Below are 16,921 nucleotides of genomic sequence, written 5' to 3'. Positions count from 1 at the left end.
CTACAACCATGTTAAAGAGGCAACTCAAAAAGTTAGTAATAGAAGCAGCAGGCTAACTAATAAAATGTTTTATATAAAACAAAGAAAGCTAAATGTTAACGTATTACTATTTACTACACCCCTGGCCCTGCAAGCGAACAGTGGAGCGAAATGTCTGTCTGAAAGTCCGGGTGTAGGGAAAAAAACACAAACAACATTTCTGCGTTACACAGAAAACCACCGTCCTCATATTTCCGCCGGGTTGCACGCACGCTGAAGTTCCTAGCTGCTGTCACCAGCCTCTAATCTCATCGTACCGGAGTCCCAATGAAGGTGAAGGGGGTGTCGCGCCGTTCTCTATTTACCTGAGACACCTGTACCCTTGTGTTGTTACTAAACACACACACACTCACATCCGCCCTCTGGCAGAGAGAGGAAGAAAACCCGACTGCTGCAAGGTCAGTGACAAGAGCTAACACAAGCTAGCCGCAGCTAACAACTTACTAACGGTCTCTTTCAATGTTACTAGCATTAGCATCTTGTTAGCCCCATAGACAGGTTTATTTGACTGTATTTCTGCTTGAACCTGTATGTGTGCAGAATGAAGAAGCTTCCAGTGCTCTCCCTGCTCCTCTGGCTGTGTGCGGTGTACTTTGTGGGCATTTACCTGTTCGTCGGCGGGTTCCTGCTGGTGAGGCTGGAGGTGAACCGGACCAGTACCTGCGGGGACGTGCTGCAGCCCGGGGACGTGATGCAGCCCGGGGAGGAACCGGCCGACTTCTGCCGGGTCCAGCCTCGGTTCCGCCGGGCAGTCCTCCTCATCATCGACGCCCTCAAGATTGACTTCGCCTGGTTTGACCCCAACAACACGTCTCCGAGACCTTATGAGAACAAGCTGCCCGTGCTGGAGGAGACAGTCACATCCAGGCCTTCCCACAGCCGCCTGTATCCTTTCCGAGCTGACCCACCTACGACCACCATGCAGAGGATCAAGGGCTTCACCACTGGCTCCTTGCCTACCTTTGTGGATGTAGGCAACAACTTTGCATCCAGTGCCATCTTGGAGGACAACCTCATCCACCAGTTTGGGCAAGTGGGTGAGTAGATACACAGATGTCTTTATCATGTGTCCTCTGCAAGACACTCATTTAGGATGTTCTGTAGAATTGAAGAAGATAATCTATTTTGACAGTTCTTTACAGCCTGTTAAGGGGAGGTTAAAGCCATCAAAGGGCTGCTGCTGCTCTGCTGACTATGCTCCAATGGAAGCTTGTGGTAGGGCAGGACAAGCACAGGTGTGGATAATATCGTTAATGATGGCTTCGTCCCAATAGATTTCCTCAATAGATTCCTGCATGAATGAGTGGCACGACAAGTGGAATGGAGCCATCTTTAATGTTTTAATTCATACTTTATGACATTGGTTTCAGTCATTGGGTCGTTAGATTATTCCTGAGGGTCGCCATATAGTTGTGGAGTAAAAAAAACAAACATGGTCAATTGCTTTTAAATTGCATCGCCTACAATGTTGTAACTTGTGATCAATGTAATTTAGTTTGAGCTTTAGTGCCTACTGAAATCATATGCCAAAGGTGATGAGACACGAAAAAACATTAAACCACTTGCTAGCACATATTAGTTAATCTACCACTGTAGAGCAGACAGTTTATGAGCAATCAAAGCCTTTGCTTGGTAGGGTGGAGATTTGCAAACACAGACAGGATTATTCTGGGATGTCACAACTTGAAAAAGTTGCGAACCACTGCTTTATCACACCTCAAAATCTTCCAAGTCAATGTCACTGATGGCATATGCTCTGATTTGAACTCCCTTCACAGGCAAGCGCGTTGTCTTCATGGGCGACGACACTTGGGAGAATCTGTTTCCGAAGAAGTTCCACCGCTCGCTGCCCTTCCCTTCCTTCAACGTGAAGGATCTGCACACGGTGGACAACGGCATCCTCCAGCACCTCTACTCCACTAGTATGTATTCACCTCTGCACTTCCGTAGCCTTCTCGTATCGCACTCGCGCTTCACACCTCTCCATCTGTCACTTGCTGTTGGTTTTCTCAGTGGTGGGCGAGGATTGGGATGTCCTGGTCGCTCACTTCCTCGGAGTGGACCACTGCGGTCACAGGTTCGGCCCCGACCACCCGGCCATGGCGGACAAGCTGACGCAGATGGACGGGGTCATCAGGTCAGGAATAACACATCCGAGACATCTTTGATGAGTCTCTCCCTGAAATCCCTCTGACCATATTCCCGTTTTCCCTCCAGGTCTGTGATCGACCGCCTGCAGAACGACACCCTCCTGGTGGTGATGGGAGATCACGGGATGACGGACACGGGGGATCACGGCGGGGAAAGTCAGAAGGAGACGGACGCTGCCATCTTCCTCTACAGTCCCTCCCCTCTGTTCCCCGGACCGCCAACCCAGGTCCGTAGAGCACCGCCGGTTTTAGAGAGGCCCTCTTATGCTTTTCCCTTTCCTGTAGTGTGCTATAGGTTTGTGTGCATTTAATGGTCTGCCAAGGCTAACATCCAGCATGAGGAAAAACAAGACCTTTTTGAACATTAAAGCATGTAAACATGTCAGAGTTAGAGACACACCATACAAATATGAACCTGAAAATTAGCATAATATGGCCCCTTTTTTATTTTATGATCAAGAGCTCAATAAGATGAATTTCTAGCTAATTACAGGGCTCGACATTAACGACTGCCCGATGGCCCGAGGCAATCTAGTATTTAGCTCGGGCAATGAAGCCTCACCTGCTGGTTGCCCGATCGGGCAATCTATTATGGCAATTGTGGAGACGTGTCAGCGCCTGGCAGCGGTCACATCGGTTGGAAAACAATGAAAAAGTTGCCAAAAGTCGGTCAACCCGTCTTTCTTCATGGACGTCACCATTTTGTGTGCTTCGCGGATGCGCTCGGCTCCTCTCGACTGCTGCTCGGGTCTGCTCGGTCAGCTTCCGGATGAGGAGGCATTCGTTCGACCAACTCCGCGATGTTCGGGCTGGCCCGGTCAATACGATTTCTATACAATGAATCAGAGGTGTGGACTCGAGTCACATGACTTGGACTCTAGTCAGACTCGAGTCACAAATTTGATGACTTGAGACTCGACTTGACAAAATCACAAAACACTTGCGACTCGACTTGGACTTGAACACCAATGACTCGGGACTTGACTTGGACTCGAGCCTTCTGACTTGAGGTGACTTGATCATTTAATTCAGAGGTCTCCAACACGCCGATCGCGAGCTGCCGCTAGAAGAGCAGACTCTCGTCGGGGAAAGCAGAATCTTCAGCCGCTCCTACTCTTGCTGAGAATCCTTGCAGGCAGGGGCGGGTCTTTGTTTAGCTGGGCCACCATGCGGCCAATCATATGCGAGGACACACTAGGATCATACCATTATGTGAAAGAAGGGTGGGGGGCACAGCATGTGTAGTGGTACAGGCCAGCTGCACAGAGCGACAGGGAGACGGATTTAAATGCAAGCGCGTCGGAAAAAGTCAAGAAATGAGCGAAAGCCGAAAAAAGAAGCAGCATCTGGCTGCCTTTCAATGATATTGGAGAAAGCAAAGCTGAGTGCAGGATTTGTAAAATGAAAATAACCTTCAGAGCAGGGTTTTTTTTTGGTAACCACTCAGGATTTATTGTCAGAGGTGGGAGAAGTTCAGACAATTTAAAAAAAGTTACAATCAGGGTTCCCGCGGGGTCTTAACAAGTCTTAAAAAGTCTTACATTTGATACATTTAAATATGATTTAGAAGGTCTTAAAAATGATGGGATTTGAAAGGTACTTCTATGTTGCGATAGCGTCTAAATGTGTTTTGGGGGAAATGTCCGGGCTGCAAAGTAACCAGTACGGTAATAGCCTTTCAGTTCCCCCCAACAATTTGTATTGAATTAAATCAACATGGAACCAGTAATCACTAACTTTGTTTCCCCCGGCCCCTTATTGGAGAACACCCAGCTAGTAACCTAGCAACCAAGCTTCAGCTCATGTAGCCTATCTTCGAATCTACTTACAAATAAATATGGGAAAGTTCAACCGTATTTGGTTGGAAAACATCTAATTTAGTGCTTGGTTGAAACCAGTGGAGGGAACGTGTTTGAAGCCCGCTGCATCTTTTGCAAAATAAATTAGTGTTTGTTTTGCTAATGTAGCGTTAGCTAGTGCAGCTAATGCAGCAGCTCCCGCAACAACACCGGGGGACCTCCGGGCGAAGTTTGGGTCTACGTCAACCCTAAAAGCGGAGGTGCTGTAGACGCTAAATACCGCAGCTAAACACCAATCATACAACAGCAACGATGAAATAGTGTAGCCAAGGCAGCAGAGCTCTGAATATAGCTCTTGTCACTCTCTCTCAGACACACACACACACACACACACACACACACACACACACACACACACACACACACACACACACACACACACACACACACACACTTTTTGTCCAACACGCTAACACAGTTCTGTACTGTTACGCTGTTGTGTTCAGTCACTGTTCTTATGTTGAACATGAATACATTTACTTTGTAAGTAATTATGGGACGTATTTCTTCTTTCATATCAATTTTCCTTCATACTTTATTGCCATGAAATAGGTCTTAAATTCTATTCAAAGTGGTCTTAAAAAGGTGTTAAAAAGTCCGCCTCGCTGCACATTATCCCTTGCATAAAGATATATTGTGGGTCCCTTATAACATGTTGTACACAGTGGAAATAAACATTGTGGTTACCTCAACATCAGGGATCTTATACATTAAACTCCTTCTGAATCAAACCGTCACGGTAGCCTTACCTTACTGATCCCTCTTCAAATAGAAAAAAACACGTTACTTTACCAGCAGATAGAAAATGGATTATTAAATGATTAATGTGACTAATAAAGAGCAATTTGATTATTAAGTATTATTCTGTTGATCGATGTCATTACATTTGGTGAAAAGCACATAATGACTTGTTTATGACTCGTTTTGTCAAAGTTTAGGACTTGGACTTGACTTGAACTTGCCCATCCTGACTTGAGACTCTGCAATGAATACTACCGGACAATGAATCGAATCAGTAAACTAAGTCATTTCTTTATTAATTCTCAGGCATAAATGGCAGAGTACTATTTATTTGTATTACATGATGCAGGTCATTAATTTGTTGTGCAGGTCATGAAATGCAATAATATGTTCACATGCAGGTCATTATTCAAGTACTCCATGACCACCCTGAACGTGCAATTTGTTTGTAATTAATAATTGTATAAAACAGTTATTTCAGGGTGGTTTTCGACCTCTTACCAATTCTTAATTTCTAATAAGCCGGCCAGTGTACACTCGAGGTCTCCCAGACTAACAGTAGATAACATTACAGACATTTTTAACAGGGGCCATAATAGTGTAAATAATGTTTGTTTTGGCAGTTATAACTGAATGTAATGTTTTCTACTTTTTTAATGTCTTGACCAACAACTTAAGTATTTCTTATAGCTATGCAGGGCATTACATTACATTTAGCTGACACTTTTATCCAAAGCGACTTACAATAAGTGCATTCGACCAGGAAGATACAACCTTGAAGAAAACAGAATCATATAAGTACATCAGGTTTCATAGAGCCAAACATTTCAAGTGCTACTCAACTGGCTTTAGATAAGCCAGTCCTTTATTAGTAGCCTATATAAGTGCTCTGTTAGCAGTTCTTTGTTAGTAGTTCTAACGCTCGAAGTGGAGTCGAAAGAGATGAGTTTTCAGTCTGCGCTGGAAGGTGTGTAAGCTTTCTGCTGTCCTGATGTCAATGGGGAGCTCATTCCACCATCTTGGAGCCAGGATAGCAAACCCACGTGTTTTTGCTGATGGGAACTTGGGTCCCCCTCGCAGCGAGGGTGCAGTGAGCTGTTTGGCTGATGCAGAGCGGAGTGCACGTGCTGGGGTGTACGGTTTAACCATGTCCTGGATGTAGGAAGGGCCAGATCCATTCGCAGCATGGTACGCAAGTACCAGTGTCTTGAAGTGGATTCTAGCAGTTACCGGAAGCCAGTGAAGGGAGCGGAGGAGCGGAGTGGTGTGGGAACATTTAGGAAGGTTGAAGACCAGACGAGCCGCTGCATTCTGGATGAGCTGCAGAGGTCGGATGGCACATGCAGGTAGACCAGCCAGGAGGGAGTTGCAGTGTCTAGGCGTGAGATGACGAGAGCCTGGACCAGAACCTGCGTCGCTTTCTGGGTCAGCTGGCATGCAAGCGAGCAAACACAAACAAGAATTCATGCAAACAAACAAAGTGAAATGAAGAATGAAATTGTACAATATCATATTGTGGTGGTTCATCTTATAATTCAGTCTAGAGAATGCACCAGACAGCATCGAAGACCTGCAAACATCTAAATGTTCCAGGGGGAGGCCCCCCCAAACCCTTCGTGCGTCATTTCGTCCGCGCGCATTTTTCAGGGCAATCTCTATTAGCTTAGATCTCCCAAAATCCTTAATGTCATGCACTTAATTAATTAATCTTAAGAAAGATTATTTCAGTTTATTGTGGAGGATAAATGGACAAAGAGAAGATAATAACCAATACATAATATTATTTCTGTGTTTTATCTATTGTAACTTTGTTCATGTTGCCCTTCTTGGCCAGGACGCTCTTGGAAAAGAGATTTTAATCTCAATGAGACTTTTACCTGGTTAAATATAATAAACATTTTCAGAAGAACAAAAAATGCTGTCTATCTGACGATGTTAGCTTCTTCCTACATCTAGTATGAATTCCTATTAGACACAGAGACTCAATTTTCCTCATGATTCAACTTATCTAGCAATCTCATAAATACCACCGCAGTGGCAAATGACTTCTTCATTTAATGGAGTCATTATTCATAATCTGCTTGCCGGTAATTTACTACGCCAACCTTTGGGAGATTTGTGGAGTTAGGTGCTCAAACATCTATTTGTAGATTAATCAAATTGATCCAAGCTTTCAACTAGTTAAGTAATTATAGGCAGTTTGCATTCGGCAAACATTGAAAATGAACTTTCCCTGCAGATTTATCTTCTTGAAACTAAATTTAAAAAATGCCTAAATAGGTACAGTGATTTAAAGAGGATATATTATGCTCATTGTCATTTGTGCTTCAATGTTTAAAAAGGTCTCTACTTTCCTCATACTGCTGCAGCACCTCTTTTCACCCTCTGTCTGAAACCAGAGCCCAGTCTGCTCTGATTGGTTAGCTGCCCAGCTCTGTTGGGATTCGTCAACTGCTCACAGATGTCTTGCCCCTTAGCTATCACGTACAAAATTCAGCTGATGAAATGTAAAGTATGAGCACAGGCGTAAAAACACGTCATATTGTCAGTGAAGCTTCATTAGACAGAATCTATTTAAAGTTTGAACAACATTACATTGTTGGCAAAGTAATGACTTATTTCAGAAGGTAGATGTAAATGAATACAGAACCCCAGCCATTACTAATGGGTGTTCTACCAGTTGTTTAAGCTGAATCATCCTAACACCCTGGGCTGTTATTCTCTCACCTTTGCAGAGTGAACCGGACGTGGTGCCGCAAACAGACCTGGTGCCCACCCTGGCTCTGCTGCTGGGGGTCCCCATCCCGTACAGTAGCGTCGGCCAGGTCCTGCTGCCCGTGTTCTCCCCCCACGGGCAGACAGGAGGTGCAGTAGGAGGTCTCAGCCAGCTGGAGGCGCTGTGGATCAATGCTAAACAGGTAGGACCATCAGAGGACACCATTTAAATATCTTCACCAGGGATGGAAGAAGCATTGCATCAAGGTGCATCATATTCTATAAGATACTCATACATTTCTCTCATGAGCTGTTTGTTAAGATGCATTTCCCAACTGATTATAAATTGGTTAGTTTAGTTTAAGAAGGAGAACTTTCTTACCTGTAAAGTGACACTTTTTCCTTCAGATTATCATAAATATTCAAAACCAGGAAATAAGTGGTTTTCATTGGATAGGAAGGGGATGAAAAATGTGAATCTGAAAAGTAAATAAAGCTGTCATACTAATGTAGAGGAGCACAAAGTACCATGTTTACCTCTAAGATGTAGGGGAATTAAGTTTCATTTAAAGTAAATACTCAAATAAAGTAAAAGTACCTTTTTAAATTCTGAATTTAAATACAGTATTTAAAAAAATTAAAAAAATAATTTTCCAAACATATAGAACATGTTTTGTCTGTTTCTCGAATTCACCTCACCTTACCTTGTTGCTCCTGAAGGTCAACCGTTTCCTGGAGACGTACTCCGGCATGGCCAAAGACATCCCGGCGGAGAGCCTCTCTCAGCTGAAGTCGGAGTTCTCCCGCCTCTCCTCTGAGTACCTCGCCATGGTCAGAGAGGGCCGCCCCCCCTCCCCCCGGCTGGCCGCCTCGCTGCAGGCCTACCTCACCTCGGTCAGAGCCACCTGCCGCGCCACCTGGGCCCGCTTCAACCCGCTGAAGATGGCGGCGGGCCTGGCCATCCTGGCGTTCGCCTGCCTGACGTGTTTCATCGTGTCTGAGCTGTCCCTCGTCTTGATCCGGGGAGAGCGGTCATGGTTTAAAGCCGCCGGTTCGCGTAGCTTTTATTGCGGGCGTTTGCGTGGCGATCGGTCAGATTGGCACGCAGGGCTACGTGGAGGCGTCGTGGTGCCTGGCTGCTGCCGCCCTCAGCTCAGAGCTCGTCTTCCTCTGGAGAGCCCGCCGTTCCAGAGCTGTCCCCGAGGAAAAAAACGGTTTTAAAGCCCCGAAGAGTCCCAGCTGGCTGACCCCGCGTCGCCTCCTCCTCCCGTCTCTTCTGGTCCCGCTCCTCCGCTGCGCCTCGCTGCTCTCCGACAGCTATGTGATCGCAGAAGGTCGGGCCGTCACCTTCCTGGTGTTCTCTCTGGCTCTCTACATTCCCATCCATCTCAACTGGGACGGCCTGCTCCTCCCCCCCATCCACGACCCTCTGAAGGCAGCTGGCTTCCTGCCTTCCCCGGCCCTGTCCCCGTCGACCGTTAGGAAGGAGAGCGGCACCCTCCTCGCCTGCCTCGGTGTCCTGGTTGGCAGCCTCTACCTCTCCCTGTCCTTCCACGCGTGTCGGGAGGAACAGGGCTCCTGCCAGCCGTCCCCCTTCCTCTCCCCCCTCTCCCGGCTGCAGGACAACCAGCTGAAGAACCTCCACTACGTCCTCTCCGTCGTCTCTCTGGGCTTGTGGACGTACCTGCTGAAACGCTGCCTCCGCCACTACGGCAACCTCAACGCCTCGAGCGGGGCGGTGTTCACGGCGCACTGGATCCTCCCTCTGACCTCCGTGTGCCTGGCGCTGCACTGGGCCGTCAGCGCCACCCCCGAGGACAGCTTCAGGAACCTGTCGGAGCTGATCGGCCTGGGCCAGCTGGTGCTCCCCAGGGCCGCCTTCTGCCTCCTGGGACTCGGGATGTTCCTGATCTGGCTGGATCCCCTCACCGTGTTCATAAAGCCCAAGGATAAAACCCCAGCCCGGGGTCAGTCTCAGACCCCGTCCCGCTACCGAGCGAGCACCGGCATCAGCACCCAGGCCGAGCTGCACCACCTCATCCCGCAGATCTACCAGCGCATGCGTCGCTCGCTGGACGACGACGAGCAGTTCATGGGCGATGTGGACAACAGCCCCGCGGTGAAGGCCTACGGGCTGGGGACAGTCTACTCGGCCCCCTTGATGCTGTTCTGCGGCATGCTGGGAATTGGACTGCTGCTGCTGCACCCGGAGGGCATGGCTCTGTCCTTCCTCCTGCTGCTGCTGGAAATGGGAGCTCTGTTGCACATTCACGCGTCCTCCACCACCCTCCGAAGCCTGCAGGGAACCTTCTCTGGTGAGATTCACACAATCACACGTCTATTCTTCTGGGCGTTATTTGTCTCGTGTAAGAGAGCCCTGTGAGGCAAGAGAAGAACAAAATCTGCTCTCAATTCTCAAGTTTTATTTCAATTGTTGTTTGTGTTGAAAGAACACATTATATACTTTTTACTTGTCAAGTTAATTCCACTGAACACCTCCTCTCTGTTGCCCACAGCTGACTTTAACGTCCCCTGGACCCCGGTGGTGCTCTGGTCTCTGGCCGCCACGCAGTTCTTCCACGCCACAGGACACCTCCCCACCTTCCCCTCCATCCAGTGGGGCGCAGCCTTCGTGGGGTTCCCTGACGGACACACAGGCACCCTGCTGCCCGCCTCTCTGGTCACCCTCAACACCTTCGCCTCTCACATCTTGTTCTCAGGTAGTTATTAACAGTAAAACAGAAAAGATGTGGGTCAACAAAAGGACATTTTGTAACATTATGAAGCCAAATTGTGATATGTTTTACTAGTTGGAGATGTGAAGGATTTATATCCTATACCAGAAATGTATTTTAATGAATTTAAATACAATTAAGTGATCTTATTATAATGATAAAACACACTGGAAATTAGACATCTTGGAATGATTTTTTAAAGAAATGAAATCAAACAAAGCAACTAATGTATAGAACTGTAAAGTTAAGATGAACCTGATTACACGTCTCTGTGCAGTGGCCTGTCCGCTGCTGCTCTTCTGGCCCCTGGTGTGTGAGGTGCGTGGGAGTCGGGGGGGCAGAGCCTGCGGGGACGAGGGAGAGGACGCTGTGATGGAGATGAGACTGAGAGAACACCCCCAGCAGTTCACCTCCGCCCTGCTGCAACTCGCAACACGCTACCTCTTTATTCTCGGAGCACAGGTACGTCTACAGACCGTGACACGCTTTTGTCCGGTCAGTATACCAAATATATTCGTCACCATGAGCAGCCGAACCCTTTTAAACTGCAATTTAGCTGCACTTTTATCCAACGCAACTTACAATAGGTGTATTAAACCATGACGATACAAAAAAGGCAAGAATCCTGTAAGAACATTAGCTTACAAGCCAAACCCATAAGTGCTACTGCATTTGCTTCTTTTGAATCTTATCTCTATATGTTGTATTGTACGTGTTATATCGACGTAAAATGTGCGCAATTCTACTTTAACTTCTAGTGTTTGTATACCGATTTTTTTATCTTTATTTGACATTTTACTTAAAGAAATGTATACAAAAATAGGAATTTATTTTTGTTCATCTATTTATTGGAAATGTCACTACCGTATATAAATGCCTCTTTTATTGCTAAGTGCTTCTTTAATTTCTTATTTTTATTCATATTTTTTTATTTATCGTTTTTTTCATTAAGTGGAGAAAGTGACACGAAACCCATGATTTAAGTGGGATAAATAAAAGTATTCTGATGATTGATAGATTTCCACATTACGGCAGCATCTGTTACTGTACCAATACATTTTGTCACCAATCTAAAACATTTGGGATATTTTGTAATCGATGTTTAATAATCATTTGACGTCTTGCATGCAGTCCTTGCTTCCTCCGTGTACCTTAACCACATCACGTCCCTTCACAGGTCTTCTCTTCGGTCTGTGCTGCTGCTATCCTCAGGAGACACCTAATGGTGTGGAAGGTTTTCGCACCCAAGTAAGTGCCCGAATGAATTTTCCAGCTCACACAAACTCTCTTACAGGAAAGACTGTTAAATATATATTACAGTGGTTGATAGTAACACCATGTTCGTGTCCTTATTTACATCTGCTTAGCCAGAAAGCAAAGTTCCTGTCATTCATCAGAATGCATCACATTGAGACTTCAACAGAATGGAGAAACACATTTTTCAAGATCCCCTTTACTCAAACATTTGTTTTTCTTTAGTTTATGTCCCTGACATGTCCGACCTTGACTATTCTGACACGCAAAGTTTGCCACTAGAGGGCAGGCGCATCTCTTCACTGACAGGAGGGATTTATGTTCCAGGAAAAATCATATGTACTTTGAATTCGGAACCCAATCACTGTCTTTTACACAAAGAAAAGACAGAGAAAGAATAACACTGGCAAAGAAACCTGAAATCTTGAGCGCAGATCAGACATTGTGCAGTTTTTAGATTTGTAACTGTACCCTGGATCTCTTACTAAGATAATATTAGTAAGCTAACAAACTAACACACAGCCTGAACAGAATACACAATGTTAATAGTTTTTTACTTTATGTGTAAAACCCTGTTAAGGTGTTTAAGGATGGGAGGACTTATTTTTCAACAAATATCTAGATCTTATAAATAATTTGAAAAAAACATTTCTGGAATAATTTTCTTGTTCAAATATTGTCATGTTTTTGTATTTTTACATCTTAAATGGGGAAATCATGTTAAGGTTCCCTATTTAAAAATATAAAATCATAGATCTTTATAGTATGGACTGAATAAATCCTGTTTAGAATGATATACTGTATGACTCTACTCTACTATGTCCTCTGTTCTCTCCCCGCAGGTTAATGTTTGAGGCCTCGGGGTTCCTGGTGAGCAGCGTGTCTCTGCTAATCGGGGTCGCTCTGGTGCTGCGAGTGGACGTGGCCGTGGGCGGATGGTTTAAGAGACTCATCCCCGACGCGTCCAGGTAGCAGAGAACAGAGGGAACGGACATGGCAGACAACACTGTATAGTTTTTATACGGACCTCTCACAAAAAACATTGCCATCTGTGTCTGACATCAGGATCTCCACAAATACGTCATGGCCAGGCCAACGCACACTTCCTGTTCAGCCAGAGGGACTTTAGGACGTCGAATCTTGGACTGACTGAGCATCTTTTGAGTCTCATTTAAAGATTTTGTACTGTAAGACGATAAGCTTGTAGACCGCCTCACTTAGCTGATGAGGTTGGAGACTTTTAGTTGTGTGTGGTCAGAGGAGGAATGTCTGAATGTCTCCTGTTTTTCTAACTCATAGCATGGATACAACCTTTCAAGCCAGACAGTTTACAGCAGCAGTCTGTTAACAGATGGCTAGCAACCATACTTAAACAAATTTGGCCTTTTGGAGATGTATTCCCTCCAATTTGAAAGGGAGTCTTGCATACGTACGGAGGCCCTGAGACGCAAGTGAGAAAAAAAATGCTGACTCATTTTCTAAATCTGCTGGAACTAGTTGTCTGTCCTGCATTTATTAAGATGGTACATGTTGTTACTGTCATGTCTTTGGTTTGGATAGAAATGAACTTTAATCATTTAATTAATTATACCTTGATTGTGACCCATAAATACATTGAAGAAGAACATTTAGTTATAGCACAGTTAGAAAATATAATAATAATATATTACATTTATATAGCGCTTTTCCTGGTGCTCAAAGCGCTTTAGAAGCATATATAATAATGATGATAATTTGTATATGATATGAAAAAACAAAACCTTTTAATCAAGACAAGACCACCTATGACATGAACAATTGTAATCGCCATAAGGGAAAACATTTACGGAATTTATCTTTCTGTATGTTATTCCACGTTTCGCGAGTACAATTAGAAAAACTACATTTTAAAAGCTCAGTGTACGCTGTTACATTATTCCAGCGAGTTCTGTGCCTCGGATTTAGAGTGCATGAAGAACGTGTGAAAGAAAACATTAAAATGCTTTTAATCCTATTTCATACATGGGATGGAGTTGCACTTCAGCCTATTATGGAGAAAATTAGATTTACAACACCTGACAAAACACTTTTGTTCACCAATTTTCACAAAATGATCCCATCAAAAACCTTTTTTGTTCTGTTCTTGAGTCATAAACAAAAGAGACAAAACGATTTTGATCAGAAAATGGATCACCAGAATATTCTTTCCCCCTTGCCTCATTGGGCTTCCGTACATGTGTGCGTGCAGGATTCATTGTCGGAAGAAATAAAAGAGCATGTGAATGTGTTTTACTGCAGAGGCTTTAACCACCAAAGCCATCTGCCATCCAATGTGTGGAGCTACTTCATGATCAGATATCAAGTGCATTACACGTCCTAAGTGTTTGCTGGAGGCTTTTTTTGGTATGTTTTTCAAGATTGTGAAATAACCAGCACGTGTGGTTACTGCCAATTTACATAGTATTACTGTGAACTTAGTTTTTTTATTTATTTTTACACGGTTTTGGGTTCTTAATCATTTTTTTAGGGGTTCTGATTCCTATCTCTAATGCCTATTTATAATTCCTTCTTTAAATCTCAAACTAAACTTTTGTCTTACTTAGGCCTGCAACTTGTATTCCCTGGAACAGGTGCCTACATTTGACCAATGCCTTTTTTTGTGTATGATGTCATTATGTTGACGGGGACATTTAATCCAGTTGGTTAATTTATAAGCCAGTATCTGAAGTAAGATCTGTGACTGTTGTGCAGCTGTAGTCAGCAGCTAAAGCTAATTAGCTAATGCATGATATGGAAGGGATGTTGACTCAGAATGAATTAGCTACAGTGAAATAGTGCTGCGTTTCTCAGGCTGCTGTGACTGGTCATTTAGAGCGGCTGCCGTAGTGATCAGCCCAAAGTGAAGGTTTGGCTAGGTTGTGTGATAACGGGGCACTTTTTCTGTTCTGTTCTCAAAAGTTTAATATATGAATATCTGATTAATTATGATTTTTTTTCATTCTGTGAGAAATGTAATAAAAGTTTTTTACAAGAAAACCTCAGACGTGATTCATTTTGTGGCCGACGAGGAATGTTTGTCCCTATAACTTTTGTTAAGAAAGAAGGAAATTCACCAAGGTCATTAGACATCTGAAATATATCTTTTAAATGAAAAACACAATTGTACATTATAGAAAAGGGATACATCTTGTTGCAGACTGAAAATGAACGCACAAACTCTGGGTCTCAAAAGTAAAGCTAATGTGAAAGTGCCTCCACTGTTTGCAAAAAGAAGTCTGAGAAAATGAACGAACATCTCACTTGATTCCTTATCTCAGGAAACATATTCCTAATGATTTGTTGCTTTCAATTGCTGGTTAAAGGTCTTTTTTAATACCTCAAGATATTCAATGTGTAAATGATGGTCCCCTTCGAGTAGGCTCAGAAGAAACTCCGGGTCTAAAGTTAAACCAACATTGCCTTTAGGTTGCAAAACATAGTTCAATTGTAGAACAAATGACCCTAATTCATTGCCTCAGTAAACATTTCCCTAATGATTTTATGGCCTCAATTACTAAAAGTCGGTTTGGGTGATCTCCATGTTTTCGTCTTGGTTCTTGAACCTTTTACATATCTTTTTGGTTCATGAAAGTTAATCAAAACAATTTGGTTTCCTAAAATGTCTTGCTCAGGGGTGATCTTCGCTTCACCCTCTCCAATCCCTTTTTGTTCCAATAAAACAAGATAATCGGCAACAACTCGACTAATTAAAACAGCACTCAACAAACCAATCAGTGAATGAACTTCTTCCAAACAGTCTATGCCAAAAATATGGTCCTGAAGTATTTTAAACAATTATCTTCTTCTTTACATTCACCAAAGTTATTAGACATGATCTGAAGCTTTGGCAAAAATAAAAAACGTTATGGTCGGACATCAACTCTGTAGATCTCGGATGTAACGATCGGACGATTTTGTTTATTGTGCATCCGTGTTTCTACATTAGCATAATTTATTGTCGCACTGAAACAATTTATACGGTGCAGAAAGTAGTATTTAATGTTCAGTATATTGATTCAAGGACCTCACAGAGGAGACAGGTGCTGCCATACATTTTTACTGCCCATCAGTCAAGGTGCTTCATTCATAATTCACCGGGGCTCTCCATTTGTCCACTTCCAATAAGTCTGGAAGCTGTCAAACGTCTCACTCGTACAAACGGGAAAAGGGCAACATTATGTTCATGTTCTCTTCCTGCCTATGTTTTTTTCCAGTAAAGTAATAATCTTCTTTGAGATGCGCAGTACTCAATACACAGAATTTAAATTAGTTGGTTTTGATACGTGATTTGCATACACTTTAAATGCAAATTACATTTAGTTTTTATAATGGAAACGGGATACAAACTGGACAGGGTTGAATTAATTTAGTAAATTATGAATATTGTTTGTTTGTAGCCTTTATTTAACCAGGTGAAGCCCCTTGAGATCAAAAGATCTCTTTTTTAAGGGTGACCTGCATGAAACCTCATGAGATTTGCAGACGCAGACCTCTGACACAGTTATAAACGGTAAAAGACAGAGATGGCATATAATGGAGAGAATTGAAAAGCGCATTTTCAAAGCCAGAAGTTGAAACACTTGATAATTGAACTGTTACGATTCACAAGGCTAATATAAAGTTAAATGGGAAAGAAAAGTAGAAAGTAAAACAAAAAAGGTTTTTCGACACCATTGTGGTTTTGTTTGTATGGAATACTAAGAGGGCCAAGCATAGCGGGAGAAAATGAAGAAATATTTTTTTTTAAAAAAGGTTTAAATTATGAAACAAATTTAAATCAAATAAAAGTAAATATTGTTTTATTTGTAAAAGCAAATGAAAGTGTTACGGTGTGCAGGAAGCAGGACCCAAATGCAGATTTAAGTGACAAAATAATTCCTTTATTTCAAGGCTACAATATTCAGAGACAGAACAGAACACTCACCGCAGTTTACTCACAACACAAGACGAACCGACACTGAACACAGGAAGAGACTAAATACAGGAAGGGGTAATCACAAGACGAGACACAGCCGGGCAGGGGAGGAGAAACACAAGGACCACAGGTGAAAACAATCAGACAACTAGACACACCAGGGAAACTAACGACGGGAGGAAAAACACAGGAAGAAGGACCAGACAATATACAAGGATGAAAATACCCATAACCAGACATACAAAACTACAACACAGACAGATCCTAACAGAAAGAGATGAGTCGTAATTTTAAGAAAATTAATCAAATAAAAGTAAATAAAATGTATTACAGAGTAAATAAGAGATCCAATCTGTTATTTTAAGTACAAAAATTGTAAAAAAAAAGTTTTAAAAAAAATGAAATACCATTTTAGGACTACATTTGAGTTTGCGTATTCACTGAAAGATTGAACGTATTGCAAAATGTTAACCTTTTTAATTATATATGAATGTT

General features: G+C 43.3%; 1 protein-coding gene across 1 annotated transcript; it reads left to right on the top strand.

Moving 5' to 3' along the window:
- Positions 1-232: 232 nt before the first annotated feature.
- pigo (phosphatidylinositol glycan anchor biosynthesis, class O) lies at positions 233-14,508 on the top strand. Its single transcript, XM_034229492.1, is given in 12 exon segments — positions 233-437; positions 580-1,076; positions 1,818-1,961; positions 2,053-2,176; positions 2,257-2,416; positions 7,525-7,707; positions 8,225-8,527; positions 8,529-9,819; positions 10,021-10,224; positions 10,517-10,701; positions 11,417-11,487; positions 12,336-14,508. Coding segments are annotated over 11 exon segments (3,291 nt in total). The 5' UTR covers positions 233-437; position 580; the 3' UTR covers positions 12,466-14,508.
- Positions 14,509-16,921: the final 2,413 nt, after the last annotated feature.

The sequence above is a fragment of the Gymnodraco acuticeps genome, unplaced genomic scaffold (assembly GCF_902827175.1).
Source record: "Gymnodraco acuticeps unplaced genomic scaffold, fGymAcu1.1, whole genome shotgun sequence".
Classification (NCBI taxonomy): Eukaryota; Metazoa; Chordata; class Actinopteri; order Perciformes; family Bathydraconidae; genus Gymnodraco; species Gymnodraco acuticeps.
The sequence above is the reverse complement of the archived record's forward strand: the minus strand, read 5'-3'. Positions and strand labels throughout refer to the sequence as shown.